Source organism: Clytia hemisphaerica, unplaced genomic scaffold, assembly GCF_902728285.1.
Source record: "Clytia hemisphaerica strain Z4C2 unplaced genomic scaffold, Clytia hemisphaerica genome assembly, whole genome shotgun sequence".
Taxonomy (NCBI): Eukaryota; Metazoa; Cnidaria; class Hydrozoa; order Leptothecata; family Clytiidae; genus Clytia; species Clytia hemisphaerica.
In genome coordinates, this window is record NW_027103974.1 from 2,722,181 (window position 1) to 2,745,256 (window position 23,076).

Consider the following 23,076-nt stretch of genomic DNA (forward strand, 5'->3'; position numbering starts at 1 on the left):
ACTGAACTGATCCTGTGTGGGGTTCTGGCTACGAAATGAACTGATCATGGGTGGGGTTCTGGCTACGAGCTGAACTGATCTTGTGTGCGGTTCAGGCTACGTACTGAACTGATCATGGGTGGGGTTGTGGCTACGAACTGAACTGATCTTGGGTGGGGTTCTGGCTACGAGCTGAACTGATCCTGTGTGGGGTTCTGGCTACGAACTGAACTGATCATGGGTGGGGTTCTGGCTACGAACCGAACTAATCTTGGATGGGGTTCTGGCTACGAACTGAACTGATCCTGTGTGGGGTTCTGGCTACGAACTAAACTGATCATGGGTGGGGTTCTGACTACGAACTGAACTGATCATGGGTGGGTTTCTGGCTACGAACTGAACTGATCTTGGGTGGGGTTCTGGCTACGAACTGAACTGATCATGGGTGGGGTTCTGGCTACGAACTGAACTGATCCTGTGAGGGGTTCTGGCTACGAACTGAACTGATCATGGGTGGGGTTCTGGCTACGAACTGAACTGATCCTGTGAGGGGTTCTGGCTACGAAATGAACTGATCCTGTGTGGGGTTCTGACTACGAAATGAACTGATCATGGGTGGGGTTCTGGCTACGAGCTGAACTGATCCTGTGTGGGGTTCAGGCTACGTACTGAACTGATCATGGGTGGAGCTGTGGCTACGAACTGAACTGATCTTGGGTGGGGTTCTGGCTACGAGCTGAACTGATCCTGTGTGGGGTTCTGGCTACGAACTGAACTGATCATGGGTGGGTTTCTGGCTACGAGCTGAACTGATCCTGTGAGGGGTTCTGGCCACGAAATGAACTGATCATGGGTGGGTTCTGGCTACGAGCTGAACTGATCTTGTGTGGGGTCCAGGCTACGTACTGAACTGATCATGGGTGGGGTTGTGGCTACGAACTGAACTGATCTTGGGTGGGGTTCTGGCTACGAGCTGAACTGATCCTGTGTGGGGTTCTGGCTACGAACTGAACTGATCATGGGTGGGGTTCTGGCTACGAACTGAACTGATCCTGTGTGGGGTTCTGGCTACGAACTGAACTGATCATGGGTGGGGTTCTGGCTACGAACTGAACTGATCTTAGGTGGGGTTCTGGCTACGAGCTGAACTGATCATGGGTGGAATCCTGGCCAGAAACTGAACAGTGAAAGTAGGAGGAGCAGTTCTCGGTCTGTATTTTTATCATATTCGATTCCTGGCTACCAACTGAACAGTGAAAATATCAGTTCAGTTCGTGGCCATGCCTCACGCTAACCCGACCTGATCCTTTTTCCGCTAGTAAAGTGGTAAAGGAATCTTAGTGCGGAAATGGGAAACTTATAAAAAAACTCATTTCTTTACGCTTGGGTTATTTTACTGTGAGCATCACATCCCCTCCTCACAGACCCACTGGGAGCCCTTCGCACAGGGAACATTGGCCAAAATATCGTTGGAAAATACCGGTGGAAAATTATACACTAATTTTTGTCCCTGCTGAAAATGATCAGATCAGCAAATCCTCACTGCAAAATATTGTGCTATTTTTTCCATCCCCACTGAATTTTCAGGGTAGAAAACAATGGAATTAAAATCCCCAGCCATAACAAAAAGATGGGAAGAAAAATCCTTAATAAAACTGGCTAATAAAATCCCACCGGGTCTGTGAGAAGGGGCTGTAACATCACACGTTGGCTTTCTCTAAAATGCAACATGTGAGGACGAATTTTTACAATTATCACACATATCTCAATCACTTTACCAATCATAAAGAATCAAAGATGGAGAGCACATCTATAGTTTATAAAGTATTACTATATATCCATTTTTTTCTTCATTACTACACATCCATTATTCACTTATGGCTTTTTGATAAACTGGACGGCGGGAAACCCTGCATTATATGGTAGTTCTCAAATCTTGAGCTTTGCTAAGATGGACTGTAAAACAGTAGTTTTGGACCCTTTTAGGGGCGTTTTATAAGTAAGTCTGAGACCGCAGTCGGAGGCGACCCAAAAGCTCCTCTTCGATAGCTGTCTACCCGAAGGTAGGATTAGGAGAGGGCGCCACTCTTTCTCCCTGGATTTCTCCACTTACCCTTGATCCTTTTCTTAATTACTGAGCATCAAGCAGAGAGGCATCGAGTACCATCTTGAGAATCTTTGGTATGACCCGACTGGGGGATGAAACCACAACCTTCACTACGGTAGCGTTTTATGATGGCGTCGACTTTCAGTATAAAAGCCCGTAGAGAATATTTTTAAAAATAAATTGGATTATTTATCTGAATGAACTTAAAAGAAAACAATGAAAAATAGGATCTTTTTCAAAACTTCGTCAAAACTACCTCTAAAATAATACGAATCGGCCCAAAAAATACGCTGAATTACCAAGAGACGTCAGCAGCTACCCACGTTTTCAAACCAGGCTTTAAACATGCGCATTGAAACGTATTAATTTAAAAAAGGTACGTTTTATTTTATAGGGATTTGATATTTAGATCACGAGATTTTTGTGTTTTAAGATCAAAGGTTTTGCTGAGCCAGCACATTTTACGATATTTTTGGGTCTAATTAGAAGTTTTTGAAAAATACGATATCTAGGATTATCTATATTCCATCCTATCTAAACATTTGAGCAAAGATTAATGAAGACATCATCTAATAAAAAAGTGGGATGGGTCTATTTGTGTGTTAAAAATATTTTTGACAAATTAAGTACCCCTTTGACTTAAGTAAGGTTTTATTTTGTTTGTTTTTCGCGAGCTCTATTGGACATTTTGCCAACCCCCTTTCTTGAGAATGTTGACATATTTTATGTTCGATGGGTGATGGGTGACACATTCTTGCATACTGGTAGGGGTTGTTTACACGCTATCTCGTTAGAAAGAATCAGAAGCTTCTCTTAACTTATCCAAAAAATTATTACTACATATCCATTTTTTTCTTCATTACTACACATCCATTATTCACTTATGGCTTTTTGATAAACTGGACGGCGGGAAACCCTGCATTATATGGTAGTTCTCAAATCTTGAGCTTTGCTAAGATGGACTGTAAAACAGTAGCTTTGGACCCTTTTAAGGGCGTTTTATAAGTAAGTCTTTTTGATAAACTGGACGGCGGGAAACCCTGCATTATATGGTAGTTCTCAAATCTTGAGCTTTGCTAAGATGGACTGTAAAACAGTAGTTTTGGACCCTTTTAGGGGCGTTTTATAAGTAAGTCTGAGACCGCAGTCGGAGGCGACCCAAAAGCTCCTCTTCGATAGCTGTCTACCCGAAGGTAGGAGAGGGCGCCACTCTTTCTCCCTGGATTTCTCCACATACCCTTGATCCTTCTCTTAATTACTGAGCATCAAGCAGAGAGGCATCGAGTACCATCTTGAGAATCTTTGGTATAAACCCGACTAGGGGATGAACCCACAACCTTCACTACGGTAGCGTTTTATGATGGCGTCGACTTTCAGTATAAAAGCCTGCAGAGAATATTTTTAAAAATAAATTGGATTATTTATCTGAATGAACTTAAAAGAAAACAATGAAAAATAGGATCTTTTTCAAAACTTCGTCAAAACTACCTCTAAAATAATGCGAATCGGCCCAAAAAGTACGCTGAATTACCAAGAGACGTCAGCAGTTACCTACGTTTTCAAACCCGGCTTTAAACATGGGCATTGAAACGTATTAATTTAAAAAAGGTACGTTTTATTTTATAGGGATTTGATATTTAGATCACGAGATTTTTGTGTTTTAAGATCAAAGGTTTTGCTGAGCCAGCACATTTTACGATATTTTTGGGTCTAATTAGAAGTTTTTGAAAAATACGATATCTAGGATTATCTATATTCCATCCTATCTAAGCATTTGAGCAAAGATTAATGAAGACATCATCTAACAAAAAAGTGGGATGGATCTATTTTGTGTGTTAAAAATATTTTTGACAAATTAAGTACCTCTTTAGCTTAAGTAAGGTCGTATTTTGTTTGTTTTTCGCGAGCTCTATTGGACATTTTGCCAACCCCCTTTCTTGAGAATGTTGACACATTTTATGTTCGATGGGTGATGGGTAACACACTCTTGCATAGTGGTAGGGGTTGTTTACACGCTATCTCGTTAGAAAGAATCAGAAGCTTCTAGCTCTTAACTTATCCAAAAAATATTGAGAGTCCGTAGTTTATTAAACATTGGGCGGAGAGGGGGGGGCTTAAAATTTAGAAAAAGACATAATAAACGTTTTTGGCCGAATAAAAATATCTTCAATTTTATCTCGTTCAATTTTATCTTGTTCAATTTTATCTTCTTCATTTTTTTTTTTTTTCAAATTTCCTTGTAATGATACAAAGCTTAAACCAAGCCATTTAAAATTATCTTTTCAACTCGAGGTATATTTTACAGTTATTTGAATAAGTACGAACTGTCAATTATTTTGACACCCCCTTCTCACAGACCTGGTAAGGTTTTTTTTCAGCCAGTGGGGATAAAAATACCAGACTGAAACTCGATGGGGATTGATATTCCCATATTTTTTATGGCTGGGGATTTCAATTCTTTTGTTATCAAGTCAGAAAATTCAGTGGGATGGGAAAAAAGCATCATATTTTGCATTGAGGATTAGTTTATTAGGAGATTATTTTCAGTGGGGACGAAATCGTAGGATAATTTTCCACCGGGGACGATATTTTGGACAATTTTCACAGTGGGAAGGGTCCCCAGTTGGCCTATGTGAAGGGGGTGTATTTTGGAACAGACATTATAGTATTATACAGCTCTCTTAAAACTTAGATAAAGTAAGAATGAACATATTATTTTGTTACAAAATATCCGAAAATGCTAATTGGCAACGAATTGAAATAGGTACCTTAAAAATATTGCTGATTTGTAACTTTTCAAAATAAAGAATTCAGAAGTAGCTTAGTTCTTATATAAAAAGTAAAAGATTTTATTGGAATTTTTGGTATTTTTCACTTTCGTAATACTAGATCCTCAGATTAATAGATACTTGAAAAATCCCCTAGAACATGAATCTTCATGACCAAGCCACCACATCAACGCACATGGCAGCGTCTCAATAATTTTATTCTTAATTTGGACCCGTTTAGTACTGGGAACTAAATGTATGTATTTTAAGTTTTTTATGATCGTTTAAAACTTAAGATGTTTAAAAAAATACTAAGACGACCTTTTTTACGAGTGAGCGAGAGGGACGGAAAATAAACGAGTTTAAATTCAATGCAGGGTGCATTACTTTTAAAATCCTAAAAACTTTGGATATATAGATAGATGGATATGAGCCTTCCGAATGCATTCGGGATGGGTCCTACTTCCGAAGGAGTTGGAATCACGGTGCTGACAGACACTGCGACTTGACAGACGCGAGCTGCCAAGCAATGGCGTAAAAACTTCGGAACTTTAATTTTCTTACAACAAAAAGCCTTATAAGAAAGACAATGGTTTATCAACAGGGTCCTCATTAAGGAGAGACTTAGTTGAAGTATGTTTATTTTTACAACTACAAACTGTGGTTTACCGCAAAAAGAATATTTTTGCGATGACAACGGATAGGATCGATCGTACGTACTTAAACTTCAAATATACAGTTAACGTTCCTCAATTAGACGTTCTACTATTCGATATGCTCCATTACTTATTTATTATTGGATAATATCAAAAAGTTACCGTCAACAGATACTTTCATAAACGACATTCTACGATTCAATACGCTCCCTTATTCGATGAAAATCCAATCCCATTGAAATCAAATTAGAGAGCATCAACTGTATTTAAATTTCAAATAAAAGATTTTAAAAGTGAAAATATGAACTGTTCTTACTCACCAATACACTTCAAATGTGCAAAGAGTCTCAAGCATAACATAGCCAGAGCGGCAATACATTTTGAAATTTCCAATTTCTAATTTTCTGTTTACAGACAGTTCAAAGTGGGATTCTAATTGTCAACTTGTATTCGATAGCAAAATTTTCATCAATACTGAAATACCGGCCAGAACGTTACAGTACAATCGAATAACTTGAAAAAACCCTTGCGATGAAAGTATTTCAAAAACTAAAGTTCTTTCTCTGCTACCGCTTGATTTTAGACTCATTTAATTATTAGACAATTGGACAGCTTATAATTTACAATCCCAGCCCCATTGTAGTTAATATCCAAGAGATGAAAAATTATAGTACCAAAACAGGGTGCAATCACATTAAAAAGGATAATTACCTGGATATTTTCAGTTGCTTAAATCTGTGGTTAGATCGGCTTGATTTGGATGTTTGAAACCATAGCATCTAATTGGCTATTCAAAACAAAAGAAAGAATATTCAGTGATTCTAAGTCTGTATAAAGTATGTGGATATTTTCTCATCATTTTTCAGCAAAAATTAAATGCTAGCAAAAAAAGCTATATTCACCATTAGATAACCTGAGATAAGATTGTGATTGTTTTATGCACACCACGCTGAAGCTCTAAAGGGATGTGTGAAAACAAACAATCTGACGAATATACGAGCTCAAAATCGTAAGGACCGCGTTCGTCTAAAAGGACTAGACATGACAACAAAGTTGCGTGATTGTGTTTATGAATAGGGCGCCGTATCAGTTTTTGACTTTCCGGCGCACAACAAGATTCTTGTTGTAGAATTTTCCGCAAGAGGACTATTTTCCTCAGAGGTTTACCGTGCGCATAAGAAAATTATGAACAGCTGTTATCAGGTTACCATTGGAAAGATATACACATTCGAGACAGATAGTATAGAAATCAATACACAAGTTGCAAAATTAAAAATAGTCCGAAGACAAATCACGCTTTTACTCGAAATTTTTATGCGCTTGTTACATGACCTTCATTTGTTGTTTGTAATTTATCAGCACTAATAAAGTTATTAACTGTAAGTTGTAAAACAAGTAATATGGGAATGAAATCACGTACTCTCGGGTACCTAATAGCCGGGGGGTTTGGAATAAGCGGGGGGGGGGGGGGTTGGAAAAAATCTCAAAACTTAATAAGCGGGGGGGTTGGAATAAAAATGTCCTGGGCGGAAAACTTTTGAAAAGGAGGCTAATACAGCAGAATTAGGACAAAAGAAGGAACTTTCAAAAACATTTTCCCAAAAATTAATAAGCGGGGGGGTTGGAATAAGAATGTCCTGGGTGGAAAATTTTTCGAAAAATTAATTAGCGGGGGGGGACGGCTATTAGGTACCCGACAGTAAATTCTTTCGAGTAATCACATGTTTTGACTGCATTGATATAATTTTGCAACTCGTATTTGTATGTTTCTAGTAGAGTAAATCTCAAGTAAATCTCAGCCAGCCATTTAAATATGGTGACAAACATCAAACAAATTTAACCATAGGCGTAGCGAGATACCATGCAAAATTTATGGGTGAGAGCGGTTTTTACAACACTGTAATTATTGGCTTTGTTTTATCAAAAAGATAATGAATATGTCATAAACGTCTGCACTCCCTCGTGAATTTTGCAGGGTATCTCGCTAAGCCTATGAGTATAACGTCTAATTGAGTCAACATATTTTAGGAGCGATAGTTAAGTAGTCAAGTTGTCAATACCTCAAACCAGAGATTCACCTGTTCCAAGCCGAGTCAGAGACCCCGTAAAAACAATCGAAAGACTGTCTAAAAGTCCTAGATAAGTGGACCATCCACGTAAAACATGACTTTACTATTCTAAAACCTTAGAACTTACCGAAAACAAAACTTATTATTGCGGAAAGAAAATAGCCATTAATGGCTATTATAAGCTAACACGGAATTTTTCTCGACTTTCAGAGTTTCAGTACGTCAAAAGAGTATTTCTGTACCGGGTGCCAAATATCACGAATCTGACTATTCACATGTGTGAGTAAGGAAGTGTAAGTTCTATTTTCGTTCAATATTGTCTTTTATTTATGGATACATCCAAGTTTTCCTTTATGATTCAGACCGTTATCAGAGCTATATGCCAAATATCTTTTCATCCGACAAAAAATTATTTAGCTTTTTCAGGAAATAATAGTCTTGTCACAAATCAGTCGCTGTATGATAGAGGTAGCATTTGTACCATTTATGGAAATCTTTTCGCGATGGCGCCTTTATGATGTCTCCCAGATTAATATTGCGGAATCCTGTTTGAATACTTTCATAGTATGAAAGCTTTCTGCTTACTCTAACAATTAGAATAGGCAGGGAAGAAAGTCGGCCGTCTAAACTAGAGCTATCATTTCCACTGTAGACTAAATTTTGGGCAAATTTTCCAGTGGCAGTGTGACACAAGCGTGTCTAAATAGAATCATGATCTGTCCTCACAGTGTAATATTCATTCATTGCAATATTCACGGTGAGGAAAAAATATATTACGTATGAGAAAAAGTAAAAGTAAAATTGACTGAGTAAATAATTTCTTTGGCAAACAGAGGCGCAATGTTTTCTGTTTCAAAAATAGTAAAATCAATAGAGAAGGACTACGTGACTGAAATATAATCCATCTTTTCCATATGGTATACGAAACGTTGTTTTAAAATTCATATAGAGTTATACTATAACTCGCGCAATCGCGGACTTTTCGAAATTCTAGAAATTAGATTTCTTGCATTGTATACAATGTAGGTTTGCTACTTCGGATACTCCCATTTTCAAGAAATTTTTGGTTGATTCACGAAATTTAGTAGTAGTAGTAGTAGTAGTAGTAGTAAGTAAGTATATTCATCTATGGTGGCTGTCGGCGGAGTGGGGAGTGAGGGAGTCTATCCCCTTTTCTATTTGCGATAGACCTGGAAGATCGAATGCTGAGGTGGAGCGCCACACCTACTCTCAGCTCCCAGTAACTTACCGCCTAGATTAGATTACCCTCTCTAAGCTACTCATCCGCTGAGTTGGCGGTGGCCGGGGATCGAACCCACAATCCTTGGATTGTAAGGCAAATGCTCTACCGACTGAGCTACTCGGCCTCCGAAATTTAATCCAAGCGAAATTTTTTATAACGCTGATAGGGACTCGAATATCTATTGATTGAGTAAAAAATTGAATTATATTTCAGTTATCTTAAGGCCTCCACTTGCGCGCGCTGCGATCGCACTTTGCTTGGAAAAAAAGATTACGTCATAAAAAAGTAGCGCGCGCTCGAAAAAAAAAGTTGAATACATTTCAACTTTTTTCAACCATTACTCTAGCCTATCTCTATCCCAACACGCGATTTTTTGATCACTCTGTTGGTCTATCACTTGTTACTACTTTCGCGTCTACGATGGATACGGTGTCGAGGAAAAAGCCGTGGTCGTCTGGTACAGGCTACCATTACGTCAGATCGTGTGGAAGCTTTGCTCAAAAAAGGTGCGATCGAAGCGCGAGCAAGTGGAGACCGGACTTTAAACTGAGTGATCAAGTGAGTACCAAGGATCTTGTATTGACTGCTCTAATCTAATAAAATCGCAAAAGCGACACACGACTTTTCCGAAAATTTATTCCCATGTATCAAACCATCATCAAGTTCTTTGTTAAGTGCTTAACCTATTCACGGGTAATCAAAAGTCTCTCAAATGTCCAAAAAAATGACAAGCCTTCCCACATCTGTAACGGGATGATTGAGCTAGAGGTCTTAAAACTTATGAGAGAGCATACATATCCTTAAGTATTTTTCTCATTCATAAAAGATTTGTACTATTGCAACTTTAGAGCCCCTCCAAGATCTCACGAAATATTTAATACCCCTGTGTTACAGGCCCGGTGGCTAAAATTTCGGACTCCCAGATCCCAGCTAAAAATGCTATCCCCACGAAAAATTACACTTATTCGAGGAACAAAACAAAAATTCTTACAGTATAATAATAAAAAGGAGAAAAAGTTTAGTATAGTAAAAGAATTATTTACAGAATGTGAAATTTAGAAAAAATTATAATTGAATTAGAAAAAAGAAAACACTAACATTAACTTTTAACAAAACACCAAAAATCCCACCTAAGAAATTAATCCCCACCTCAACTTGTTTCTCCCACCTAAAACCTGAAAATTTCCAGAACACCACTATTCTGGGGGGTGCACACTATGGTCCCCAATGGGAAAAACAATACAATTTCAGCCCCTCTGGCATTTGACTTTGTTTTCAAATCCATTTGAAAATTCATTGGAAAAAATTCATCTCCACTGCGGGAAGAAGTTTCACGGGGGCTGTGAGACATGGGTTTTATTTAATACCTTTTAAGTCAGAGACGACCCAAAAGCTTGTCTTTCGATGGCCATCTACTCGAAGAAAAGGCAAAGGCACCACTCTTTCTCTATGGATTGCTCAAGTTAGCCTTGATTGTTCAATTAATTACTGAGCATCGAATACTCAACCTTTATGCTATATCGAGTCCTCGCACTTAGTCACATTTATGAAAGCATGTCAACAATGCCAATCAAAAAAGAGCTAGTATTAGTAGCCATCAAAATGTTATAGAGGATGATGACCTTTTAACATACTTTTCACTACATTTTCACTAAATGAAGGCTGGTTGATTGAAACGATGACATTTTCTGTCAATCTTTTAATATTCACAAATCAAACACATACTTGTGAAGATCCATTATTTAATGAGTTGATAAAAAATGTGCTGGTTAACTTTAATTAGCTATCAATCTTAAAATGTTCTAATCTCAAAGCTTTCAAAATTATCCTACTTTTAAATATCACATTGAGACTTGGCCCTTCCAGAGGGGGTTAGCGACAGCTCGCGGGTTCCATTTTTTAACAATAGTTTTGCACAATCTGATTTTGGTGCAATTTGGCGGACTTTATTTTGGCGATTTAATAAAATTAATTTTGGCGAACGACCCAATATTTTAGCTGAAAAAAGAGGAAGCGTTTTTAGGAGAAATAGAGACTAAATTGAAAGACAATTAAAATTGGCGAGAGAATTCATTTTGGTGAATGAAATTTCTTCCCTTAACCCTATTTTTATCAGGGGGGGGGGTGTTTTCCACCAGGCTGGCACTCTTTTGCTAATAGCTCATTGAAAAATTTTTTTAACACTGTGAAAGTTTTTGACTTTTAATATAATCCTAGTAGCAGCATGTATACCAAATTTTACAAATATACACCGACCAGATCAGGTTTTATGACTTTTTTGTGCAGGCATATCATAAAATCCAGCTAAAACCCTGTAAAATCCCAAAATCTTAAATTTAGCATAACTTTTGATCTAAGCATCCAATTGACTTCAAATTTTGACAGGTTTTAGGTATCAATAATAAATTTTCAAAAATATTTTAAAAATTTTCAAAAACTGCTGACGTCATCATAAATGACGTCATTGTTTTTTGAAAAAATTTACTCATTTTCTGCATGGATTTTAAGCCTCGATTTTATTAGTATATTAAAAACCGGCAAATATGTTAAAGGTATTCTATTTGGCTTTTAGAAATTCAAAACAGAATTGAAAAATCTCCATTCATTCAACTTTAATTGCTATTTTATTGAATAGTACTTTTTAATTGGTCAGCAATAATTGTGAAACTTTGTGATGACGTCATCACCTTTATGATGACGTCATCAACCCAAATTTTTTTCTATGAACTCCTTTTATGGTAGAGAACATTTGTGACAAATTTCAAGTCCATACCTTTTCTAGATCAAAAGTTATGCAATCAACTATCTGTCAATCAAATGTCTTACACATTACCATGTGAAAATCTTTTTGATGACTTGATAAGATATTGTTTGTTAATTGTGGGAAAATAATATCCATGAAGAAATTGTATACTCGCGTGATATGGTGATGTTCTAGCCGTGACATTGACCGATTCTCATTCTCTCAACGCGTACACATTTTTTTTATAAGCAACTTTTTCGGGTCAGGGCTTAGGTTGCTTAACATTCTTGCTCATTTTCACAAACTATGGCCTCCCAGCGACCGATATTTTGGGGGCATCGAAAGGAAAGAGGCAGAAAAAGGCGTCTTTGATTACTAATTGCTTTTTTTACACCTCAAAATTAGCAGTTTTCAGCCAAAAAGACTTTATTCTAAAAGAGGCGCCAAAATCCCCTTTTTCGAATATTGCATCCGTCTCCATTGGTCGACCCACCATGCTGGTGTAAACCGCTGGATATTATGGGCATCCCACTGGGCTATATCCAACGGCCTCATAGTTAGAGTTGCAGCTGCATGCACAGCATCATGATGCAGAAGATGAGTTCTGGTCAAATAGTTAACTGACTCAGTAAAGAAAACTGTGGAAATGTTCAGATGAATTGTACACGTTTTTTATAAGAACAAATTTACGAGAGTTTTTGAAGCTTTCGGATATTCTTAACATGTTCTTATTTTCACAATTTTGTGGGCATTTTTGTTCAATCCTAAGAAATCAGGTGTTTTGAGTCTGCAAAGGGGGCCCCCCTGCAAAGCCTTAAAATGTTCTTAACTTGTTCTTACAAAAAAACGTGTACACAATAGACAGCTCCAGACATTTACTCGACGAGTAGGAGTGTTACGCCCAGAGCGTGGGAAGATATGACGTAGCCTACAACATACCATGTACTGTACTGAGAAAAAAAGACCAGAGGCCGGACAATTCAAGACGTACACTGTATTATACAGAAAAAACTTTTCCAAACCATATGGGTTCAGTCGCTAATATACAATTATGCTGAGCTCTTGAAGCTGTTTACTAAAACGTTGGGCAGAAAATCGTAGTACACAAACTTTCAAAACAAATGAAGCAAACCGAACTAGATTTTTTTGTTGAAAAATATGATGAAAATTTGAGTAAAGAAGTTCTACGAGAAAAGTTTTTTAAGAGAGCGGTTTATGAGATTTTTTTTGAGAGAGCACGCGTTTTGAAGTGAAAATATTGATTTATTGAAGAATTTATACAAAGAGGATCGAAGATTTGAAGAAAATTTTTATTACTTTGGAGAGAACTGAACGAAAATATTTTTGAAACACGTGGTTTAAAGATGAAAAGATTTAAATGAAACTCGCAAAAAGCAGCAACTTTAATTTTTAAGGTATGGTTTTATTATCTTTTCAAAATTATATTAACTCTTCAACTCCTTGAAGGTTCTCATAGCAGGCCGTTCCTGTGTCGAAAGCCAAAATTATCTAAATTTTGAAACTTTCAAAAACCAGTGTGTTTTCTGAAAGGAAAAAGTTCATTTTTATCAGAAGTAAAAGACCGCTTTTTCAAAGAATTTGTTAAAAATCGTTTAAAAATATTTCAAAATAGGAATATGTTTTTGATTTTAAATCAAATTGTTCTTCCTGAGGCAGGAACTACTGTTTTTGACACACCAGGATTAAAATCATTCACGATTTTTTTTTTCATGGACGCTTTTAAAAATTTGAAGAACTGCATCCTAGGCATACATCGTACTGTGAAAAACTACAAGGTTAAGCTGCAAGCTTGCTGTTAGCGTGAGCGATTAAAATTTTGAAAACAAATTTACGAATATTTTTAAAAACAAATTAAAGATTTCACAAATAAATTTATAAAAAATAAAAAGAATTTCGTAAATAAATTGTTTTAACGTTTGCTAAATAGTTCTTTAAGAGCTAGGTTTGATGTGGAGTTCATTCATTTACAAATGTGTCATGAAGCAGGCTGGATGGCTGGAGAAGATGATTTGTTTTAATTCGATTAGGTTTTGAGAATACAGTAGGCTGATTGCATCCCCAAAATTGATTTTGATATAGGGGATGTACATGTTTTTTTCTATAAGCATAATAACAATGGCTCTATTATTTAAGTACAATAGAATGCTAAGCATAAAACGAGCCTGATATTGGGGAAGACACTTGTTTATAAAAAAACATGTATATACATTGCCGTCCAAGAGTTTTCCCCGTCTTTGTGTTTTTGAGGTCTTTACTCGAAAAACGAAGTTGAATCGTATCAATATCATCAAATTTGTTTATAAGCAAAGAAAACTCTATAACTTGAAACAGGTTACCCCAAATTTGGGCTAACTCTCGGACGGGAATTTTCTAAACAATACGCATCCCCTATACATAGCCCCAGCGAGCCATTTTGAGTGGGGGGCCAATATTTTGGAAAAAATAACCATGGTGGGCGACGAAGAAAATTTTTCACTTTTTACACCCTCAAAACACCTTAAAACGTGTTCTAATTGGGGAGAATAATAGTTTTTATGGCTTAAAATAGTATCTTTTAAAAAATTATGGCATGGTCTGCAAAAAAAGACGGCCTCGGTTGACGAGGGCCCATGCTATATCAAAACATATTAGAGGGTATGCGTGCATCCTAAGAGTACAAGGCCACCTAGAGATTACCAGTATACTCAGCTGATTATTTTTGTTTTCCACTTTCTATCTAAAAGAAGAGCCCTGCAATAAAACTTCTTTCGAAAATTTCAATTTTTAGCATATTTTGATTGTGAAGCAAAAAACAATGGCTTGGTATTTTACCCTACAAGCCAGTCTACCAATCCTGGTTCTTCTGTTAAATGATTGGATAATCGCAGTAGATGGATTCGAATGTCGAAAATACAGTCATGGACAATTTGACCAAAGAAACCATGTTTGTAAAGGTAGGTCTAAATCAAATTTATTCCAGAAATCTTTTACACTATTTTTGTTATAACAGTAGCGTGCGGCCGCCTCCTTAGTTTAGCTTTATATATGTCTATGAGTGTGGTCTCTCCTTGTCAAATCCTGTAGGTTGTCAAGCAAAATAGAAAGCAAAATGGCGGACTAGTTAGTTCAAAAGCCTGTGTCACACTTCCTTTTATATTGGAAGCTCGATCCAGTCAAGTAGTTAGAGATCAGCGGTCTCGCATGAAACTTAATTCACATTGAAAGCTGATTCGTTCCCATGGGGATTTGGTACTTTGCAGACGGGTCTGTAAAATACACGTTGACCACATGTCGGAACTCAGGAACTACCGGAGCTTTTGAATTGAAGTTCAACACCTGGCCTCAAAGTTCATTGTTTTACTTTTGTTTTCAGATAATCCATTCTTGACCTCAATATGTCACGTGACGAAACGAAATGGAATTGCCGAATCCGGTTGCCTAATGGAAGGTAGTAAATCCGAATGCAATACGCGCTACGAAAGAAAAGGAGATACGTACGCCGTCTGCTGTTGCGAGACCGACCAATGTAATGATCGAAAGTTTATTGAAAAGTGTGCATCTACGGGGCGATCTGTTAAAAGTTGTGGTGTTATAATTGTGATATTGACATTATTTGGGGCTTTATTTTCTTTTTAATTTGGTGCTTGAGTATTAATTTTTATATTTAATGATTTTGAAATTGATGTGTAGAGATTTAGTTCCTGTTTAGTTCCCAGTTCTTGAGGCAAAAGGTTGCTGGCATCCTCTTACGAATTCTTGCTTCTAATTTCTAATAAACTTCCGGGATGGATTAAGCGTACCGCGATAATGTATGGAAAGTTTTCTGTAGTGGTATAAATCTGTATATTATAATTTTTTTTTGGACAATTAACATTTATTTCGCAACTGTACACGTTTTTTTTTTTTTAAGAAACACACTTTTAAGAAACATGAGGCTCAGAATGCTTAAAAACTAAGAAACATCTAAGAAACATGGTGAGGCTGAGATTGAGAAAGTAACATTTTTAACTCGGTTTTTTTTAGAACCTTCCATTCTTTGCATGAAAAATAGGCTGATTATGTCAAAAAGTTTAGAAACATGTAAGAAACATTTAAGGCTCAAAAGGCCGATTTCTTAAGAAACATTGAGGCTGCTTGGTAAAACTAGTTTCTTAAAAAAAAAAAAACGTGTATGCAATTCATGTATATTTTTAACCATTGTATTCAGTTTTTGTAGTAAAGTATAAATAGAAAAATAAATTTTCATGTATGTACATATCTCGAGTCGTCTAATCTCATTTACTTTGTATGAGAATAAATTTGTGCACCGACTACGGTTTGCAAGGTTGTGGGTTCAGCCCCGGTTGGGTTATAAGGTGGAGCCTCTTTAACTCGAACCTCTATGACTCGAATGCTCCCTTAACTTTAACAATGGTTCCTTCAGTAAACAATACATTATTAACCTTACTCTATAACTCGAAAGTTCCTTAACTCGAACTAATTTGCGTTCCCTGTGCGTGTTCGAGTTTTAAGGCTCCACTGTACCAAATATTCACAAAATAGATCTTGATGTCTCTCTGCTTGATGCTCAACAGATAAAGAAAAGAATTAGTGAAGTAAAAAAGGAGAGAAGTGAAGAAAAGAGGAGTATTCGGGTCATCCTCGACCACGTTCGTAGACTGTAGGACGTCCTTTTTTTCGTACTCGCAAATTGGGGAAATAAGACAGTCGAAGCGGATATAATGATAACGATCGGGGAGCCGTTAGTTGGAAAACTATGTGAAGCGAAGTTAACAGTCTAGGTGACAAACTTACATACTTATTTGCTGAGCTACGACTAGTGTCCGCTAGTGTCCGTAGCTGAGCTACGACTAGTTTTTTTTATAAGAACAAGTATATCTTTGATGAGGATCAGGTGTTGTTTTTTTGGCTCTTGAGAATTGAAGTATAAATTGTCAAAAGCTGAAGTATGTTATACTCAATAACTTTAAATCTACTAATCTAAATTTGCTCAAAATGTACCAGTTCAGTCTCTTATGTTTCGGCAATTTGAGCCAAGTTTTTTTTAAGATTCTCGAGTTCAGATTTTGCGGAACCCAAATAGGTACCAACCGTGAGTATCACAGCGTATGAGTATTACACATCACGCGCTATAAAGACAAATCCCAATTTCAGAGAAAACGAAGCTGTAGCAGTGTCAGTTTTAAAACAACCCTGGTGAGACTACCTTAATATCTTTTTTTTTTAAGTCCTAAATAATATTGGCAAGAAATACTTTATTTGGCAAATAAATAGATTCTTTCGTAAAATTAAAATTATATTTTATTTACATTAAAAATATAACAGCTGATCTGCAACAGCGAATATATACAAGTTCTTTAGGACGCAAAAATTACTGGTTTTAAGGTTTTAGTATATATATAGTATATTACCAAATACTTAAAGTCTATTCACGATAAGTGTGCACTCTTTTTTCTTTTACTTATAACTTTTGAAGGAATTCCTCAATCTTTTTAAATTTGGCATCATTGGAAAGATATTAGTGAGTGGAACAATTTGAAATAAAAAAAACTTTAAAAAGATCATAAAAATGAAGATGAAAATGAAGAAGAAAAAAATGAAGATCTTGTAGAAAAATGCTATAGCTATCATTTTCACTGAAGTGAATTCTTAATCATCGAATGTCATTACTGTGAAAAAAATTCTCAAAAATAATCATTCAGTCAAAAAATATCAAACAATGTTATAAGCTGATTGACGTCTAAAAACGCTGTTTTCTGCAGTTTTTTGCTGTTTTTAGGGGTCAATCACTTATTAACTTTGTATTATAACTTTATATTGAATAAATATTTTAATGAAATCTCTTCACAGTGATGATCTCCTAAGATCAAGGAATCTCTCCAGTGAAAATGAAAGTCATAGCACTTTTCTACAAGATCTTCATTTTTTTCTTCTTCATTTTCATCTTCATTTTTATGATCTTTTTAAGGTTTTTTTTATTTCAAATTGTTCCACTCACAAATATCTTTCCAATGATACCAAATTTAAAAAGATTGAAGAATTCCTTCAAAAGTTATAAGTAAAAGAAAAAAGAGTGCACACTTATCGTGAATAGACTTTAGTTCTGACTATTCTTACGGCTTACAGTAATATCCATATGAAGTCTTATATCAGCTTGGCTACATGTTGGTGTTTGCGTCACTGATACACTTTCAATGTTGATATCCTTAACAGTGACTGAAAGACTGGGCGACGAAGCCCCCGGCTCGCTCCGATTCCTAGTATTATTTTGACTGAATATATTGTTTGTAGATGATGAATGTTTATCACTGAGACGGGGGTGAACAAACGGTTTTGGTGAATCTAATGTTTGATTCTTCGCTCTTGACAAAGAAGACTGGTCAGTGGAGATTGCCAGAAGTGATGGTTGATGAAATTCTTTGTCAACGCAGGGTGATGCTCTGTTCATGTACGGCGAGGGCTCCGGTGTCATTCGGGTATTGTATTCGGTAGCTTCTGAACAAGTAGCTGTAACCCTACCTTCAGCTTTACTTAGCTGTTTTGCAGCACCAAGCTTGGAGACCATGGCGTCTTCGGCGATGATTTTTCGTTGCCGTAGAATCACAATAATCACGAGCTGAATGAAAGCAAATACGGTGACACCGACGGCTAGCCAAGATGTGATTCTTGATTTAATCCAAGTATTATACGGTACTGTACAGTGAACTTTATACTTCCAGTGAGGAGTATCAACACAATAACCTGCTGTTCTATTGAGCAAATCGCCATAGTTCAATCTATGATGTTTATATTCCATTTGATTGTTAATGAAATGCTCCAGAGGACGTTGAACTGTCCCGAATCGCATTCCAAGAATGACACATAGAATATTCTCAAAAAACAATACAACAGCTAACCAGAATTGATATTTGCATGTCGTTGGAGTAGCCGTGTTACTACCGGCGTAAATACCAGCGTAAAATGCATCGGTGATGATTAATTCAAATCGGTTACTGCCTCGTTTTTTACGGAATGGCTTAAAGTTGTTTTGCCAGAACCATAACGGAAACATTAAGAGAAAATGACCGAGGATCATGATGAATGGTGCTGATTTATGGATACTTGCTAACATCGTGGTCGCCGCAGCTCTGGATGCAAACCAAAACAGATTCATTTCGAACGTCAATAATTTCCATTTTATACCGTCAAATTGAGACTGTATACCCCAGGCTGCCGATAACCATGACGACACAAAACAAATTAATTGGATTGCATTAAAATCACCATTATAAAGCACGATTATATACATCTGAAGGAATAATTGTGGAAGTGCGTGTGTGAAAGTCTCGGCATAACTTGTAATATCTCGAAACGCCCATAACGCCTTACGTACGCCCAGTAAAGGGATTCTTTCGACGAGTACAGTCAACCACATCAGACATCGAGCTACGTGTCCATGTAATATTAGGCATAAACTGTATACCAAGGGTTTTGAGAAGTGAATTTTCATGAGGAATTTTCCGTTTGATTTGTTGTGTAGAATAAAAGTGTACAAACTGATGAAGAAGGAGGTCAGCTAAAAGAAAAAGAAGAAAAATGTCACTTCTTTTTTTATCATCATGCCTTATCTTTTTTCCCGACGAATATTTTTCCCCGACGAAAATTTCCCCTGACGAAGTTTTCCCCGATAAGATATTAAATGTCACTGACATAATTAGACATCACAAGACTTCTAATGGTCCAGTACGGGAAGTCTAGCCTGTGCGAAACTCATTTTGTTACTGTGCTGCACGATTTCGGGTCTGAGACATTTTTCACAACTCTTTTGTAGCAATGAGCTCAACTAAGTAACGCTACTTTACCCACTTCAATGCAATGGTATCTTTTGTTTTTCAAAAAAGCATTCCACAGACTTTTCGGTAAGATTTTTCAAAAAAACGAAAATTGGGCTACATTTTGATATCAGGATATGCGCCATTGCAATGTCTTCTGATCTTCATCACGGACCTAACAGCTGATTGGTTGTAAGTGACGTAAAAGCAGTCAATATGTCACTTGCAACCGATCAGTTGTTGGGTTTTTAGCCAATCAGAGTTTGTTTTACTTGATATTTTTAATGTAAATTACATGGAATCAACGAAAGGAATTTTCGCAGAAAAATGATAGGGAATCAAAGAAGGTTATAAATTTGAAAACCGCGTATAGAAAAAAGCGGTCAAAACTCACCAAAACAGGGGTTAAAGTCCATCCACCAAAAAAGACATCGTTGTTTTCGAAATAATAGTACGCGACAGCATAATCGGTATACATATTCAACAAATTGAGTACGATTGAGAAGACAGTGAGTGCAATTCCAGCTTTTCCTGTCGTAAAATGTTTTGGTGCATTTTCAACGTTGACTAATTTATCGGAGACGCGCTTCATCATTCGTTGGGTTGCCAGTGCACTATCATTGACAATGTCTATAAGAAAAGAAGAGTTTATTGTCGACAATGTCGGCCAAGAAAAATGGTACACGCTTTTTTCATAAGAATATACTTTATAAGAATATTCATGAAAAAATAGGTCAAAAATTAACAATGTGCTAAAAATACTACCATCATTGAATTTGGAAACTGAACCTAAAGGATGCCATTTTCAGAGAAATTTGGGTTTTGAGAGTTTGGTTTCTAACCTAAGAGCACTGTAAGAATATTTTAGGGCGATTTTCCCCCAAAATTTTACGAATATCCATGAAATGGCAAAATAGTCTAGTATTTTTATAAAAAAGAGCATGTAATAACACTCTTTGACCCTTAACTTGTTGAAATTTTAGCCATTCCAAGATCAGCTCATTGTTCTTAAATTTTTCTTTTTTTCAAGGCATTTTTGGCCCTCGTTATTCTTATAAATTTGTTTTTATAAAATAGGGTGTAAGGAGTATCGTTTAATTATTGTCTTGGTTTCTTGGTAAAGAAAATGTAACTTTTAAAGCCATCGCAATATTCCTAACCAACACGTCCTCACACTTATTTCTACTATATGTGTAGGTATTTAAACATCGGTAAATCTACTATTGGTATTTATGGTAAATACTTTATCTACCATTACAGTATGAATAAAACTTCTACGGTTTTAGTAGAATTTCCAGCCCATCCAAATAGTAGTCTGTACACAAACCCGATATCTACGGCTAATTTCAAAATTCATTGCCGTACTACGCTACGATAATCGTGAGATACACTCTGGTACAGAGTATCCAAATAGTGACTTATACGCATGCTTGATTTATCGTTCTTTTAACCGCTAGTCGTTAAATAGCGTAAAGTACAAAAAGTAATGAATATGTAGGGGTGGTAGTCACTGAGCAAAGGTCGGGGTTTGTTGATAGTCAGGGTTAGGATTTGAAATATGTCGTTTTTTGATAGTTAGGGTTAGGGCTTGTTGTTAGTTTGTTTTTTCTTGCACCAACTGAAATTGTCGATTGAGTAATTATAAGAAACCGGTTGTCGATTGAGTATCAAATCATGAAGCGTTTTTGTAACAAGAAAACATTTAAGGGTAAATGAAACTGATGAGATATCTGGATATACCTAAATACCTATAAAATCTCGTTGTGGGGCTACGTATATACACAATTTCGAATTTCAAACTTACTTTTTAAACGTAAGGATCGAGGAGATTGGGTCGAACCAATACTCTCGCTGAGCCAATGCCACTGAATTCCCATTTTATAAGTACTACTGCTTTAGAATATTCTTAACTCTCCACATCAAAACGAACTATTGGAGTCGAAAAATTGAATTATAAATAAAAACATAGATTCATCAAGCATGAATCAGTATTTAGGACCCACGTCTATTTGCCTACACGCATTATTGAAAATGTATTAAAATAATCGTCAGACATCAAATTTTTATAAAGTTATTCAATGCTGGAATTAATGTTTGAATTGTAGCGTGAATGACATCAATAGAAACGGTTGTCAAAAATCATGAGAAAACCAGGCTGTTCTTCCCTTTTTCACGATTATACCATAGAAAACAAAAATTATGCAACACTCTGTATTGTATCAACAATTTTCATAAAATGTTCTTGAAAATTTTTTTTAATTATCGTTTATATTTCCAAAATCCTTTTGGAAACAATCAAACATGTTTTCGGACATTCATCGCTTTTTGACAATATTTTCCGACCAATCTTTTTTTGTTGGAATGGGTGTGAGGGGGAGGGGTGCTTAAAGCAAATATTTTTAGAAAAGGGAGGAAACCTACCTAACAAATCTTTTGGAAGTCCTTTCGTCATCTTTAAACTATAGTATATCAGTTACGGAAAACCATCAACATACAAAACAACAATATTTAGAAAAGAATGACTGGACTAAAAAACAGAACGGAAAAAAGACAAGAAAAATTGAATTGGGCCTCCCCGTAAAAGAATTTTTGAAACAATTTTAGAGCAATTCGTTAGTTTTTTTCTGCCTAAATAGCAGGCGTTTTTTCAATAGCTTTTATAATACTGATGTTTATGAAGTCGACGAAGGTTTAAAAAGATTTTTTTACTCTATTTAAGGTCTATATATATAATACACGTTTTTTAATAAGAACATCAAAATTTTTTTAAGCTTTCGGATGTTCTTAACTTTTTGGTCCAGCGCGCAGCAGAATGGACCTTTAAAAAGCAACTGATCGAAAAGATTTTGTCTTTGTCGGGGCCTGTGCGCGCAATAAATTAACAAGTCCAGGCTAAACCAACCGCCGATCTAGAATTTTTGCCCCGCCTACCCGCGCGATGTTTGACCTATGTTTTTGAATTGATAGTAGAGTCAAATTTCCCGGCTAGATTAAAGGGTTGTTTCAGGTAGGGTTAGGGCTAGGGTTGGGGATGAGAGTTAATCCCTGGTTAGGGTTTAAGCCCCCGGATAGAGTTTGGAGTAAATACCATGTTTTTAAGTTACTTTGAGCTCCTTAATGCAGTTGTGACTCGATAGCCCAGTGGTTAATGCGCTGGCGTTCGTAACGTAGGTGCTTTGTATATAGTGGGTTCGAATCCCATCAGCGGCAAAAGTTTAGAAATTTCGGAAAATGTATCAAAAACTTTCAAATCTTAACAATACAAAGAAAGTGTCAAAGAGTAGAAGCTCAGAGTGGAGGATGGGAAGGAAATTTTTTTTGCGTCACTTAAGGAACCCGGTACGAACGACATTCGGTTATTGCCACGTCAGCTGGACCTTCACGCCGCTCCGGCTTCTTGTTTGAGTTTAAAAAACAAAATGTTCTTATTTTCACCATTTTGTGACTATTTTGGTCCTTTCCCTAATAAATTGGGTGTTTTAAAGTCCGCGAAGCCTCAAAACGTTCTCAACTTATTCTTAAAAATTTATCCATCGAATCCTTATGTTCTTATATAGTTTGTTCTTATATAAAAAAGGTGTAATGGTCGGACCATCTGATCAGAAGAAAAAAAAGAGGGGAAAGATTTGAACGTTGTCAGAATATATCTTTCTCTTCAAATACAATTCCACCGAAATTTTTTTGGGGCAAAAATCTGACA

At 36.4% G+C, this 23,076-nt stretch overlaps 2 protein-coding genes and 1 long non-coding RNA gene across 3 annotated transcripts in view; 1 reads left to right on the forward strand and 2 right to left on the reverse strand.

Annotated features, from left to right (window-relative positions):
• LOC136810729 (mannan-binding lectin serine protease 1-like) overlaps positions 1 to 6,279 on the reverse strand; it is a 44,041-nt gene extending 37,762 nt beyond the window's left edge. The window contains exon 1 of the mRNA XM_067067330.1: positions 6,222 to 6,279. The gene's annotated coding sequence lies outside the window, so the exon portion shown is untranslated. The remainder of the gene's footprint in view (positions 1 to 6,221) is intronic.
• A 6,309-nt stretch (positions 6,280 to 12,588) lies between these two features.
• LOC136810794 (uncharacterized) lies at positions 12,589 to 15,527 on the forward strand. The gene is made up of 3 exons (XR_010847154.1): positions 12,589 to 12,980; positions 14,354 to 14,519; positions 14,939 to 15,527. It is a non-coding gene; the product is annotated as an uncharacterized lncRNA (long non-coding RNA).
• A 1,295-nt stretch (positions 15,528 to 16,822) lies between these two features.
• Positions 16,823 to 23,076, reverse strand: part of LOC136810726 (uncharacterized) — a 31,438-nt gene continuing 25,184 nt past the window's right edge. Inside the window, exons 2-4 of the mRNA XM_067067327.1 lie at positions 19,771 to 20,006; positions 17,662 to 19,120; positions 16,823 to 16,982 (exon numbers count right to left, since the gene is read on the reverse strand). Coding sequence (XP_066923428.1) covers positions 17,663 to 19,120; positions 19,771 to 20,006 — 1,694 coding nt within the window. The 3' untranslated portion in view covers positions 16,823 to 16,982; position 17,662. The remainder of the gene's footprint in view (positions 16,983 to 17,661; positions 19,121 to 19,770; positions 20,007 to 23,076) is intronic.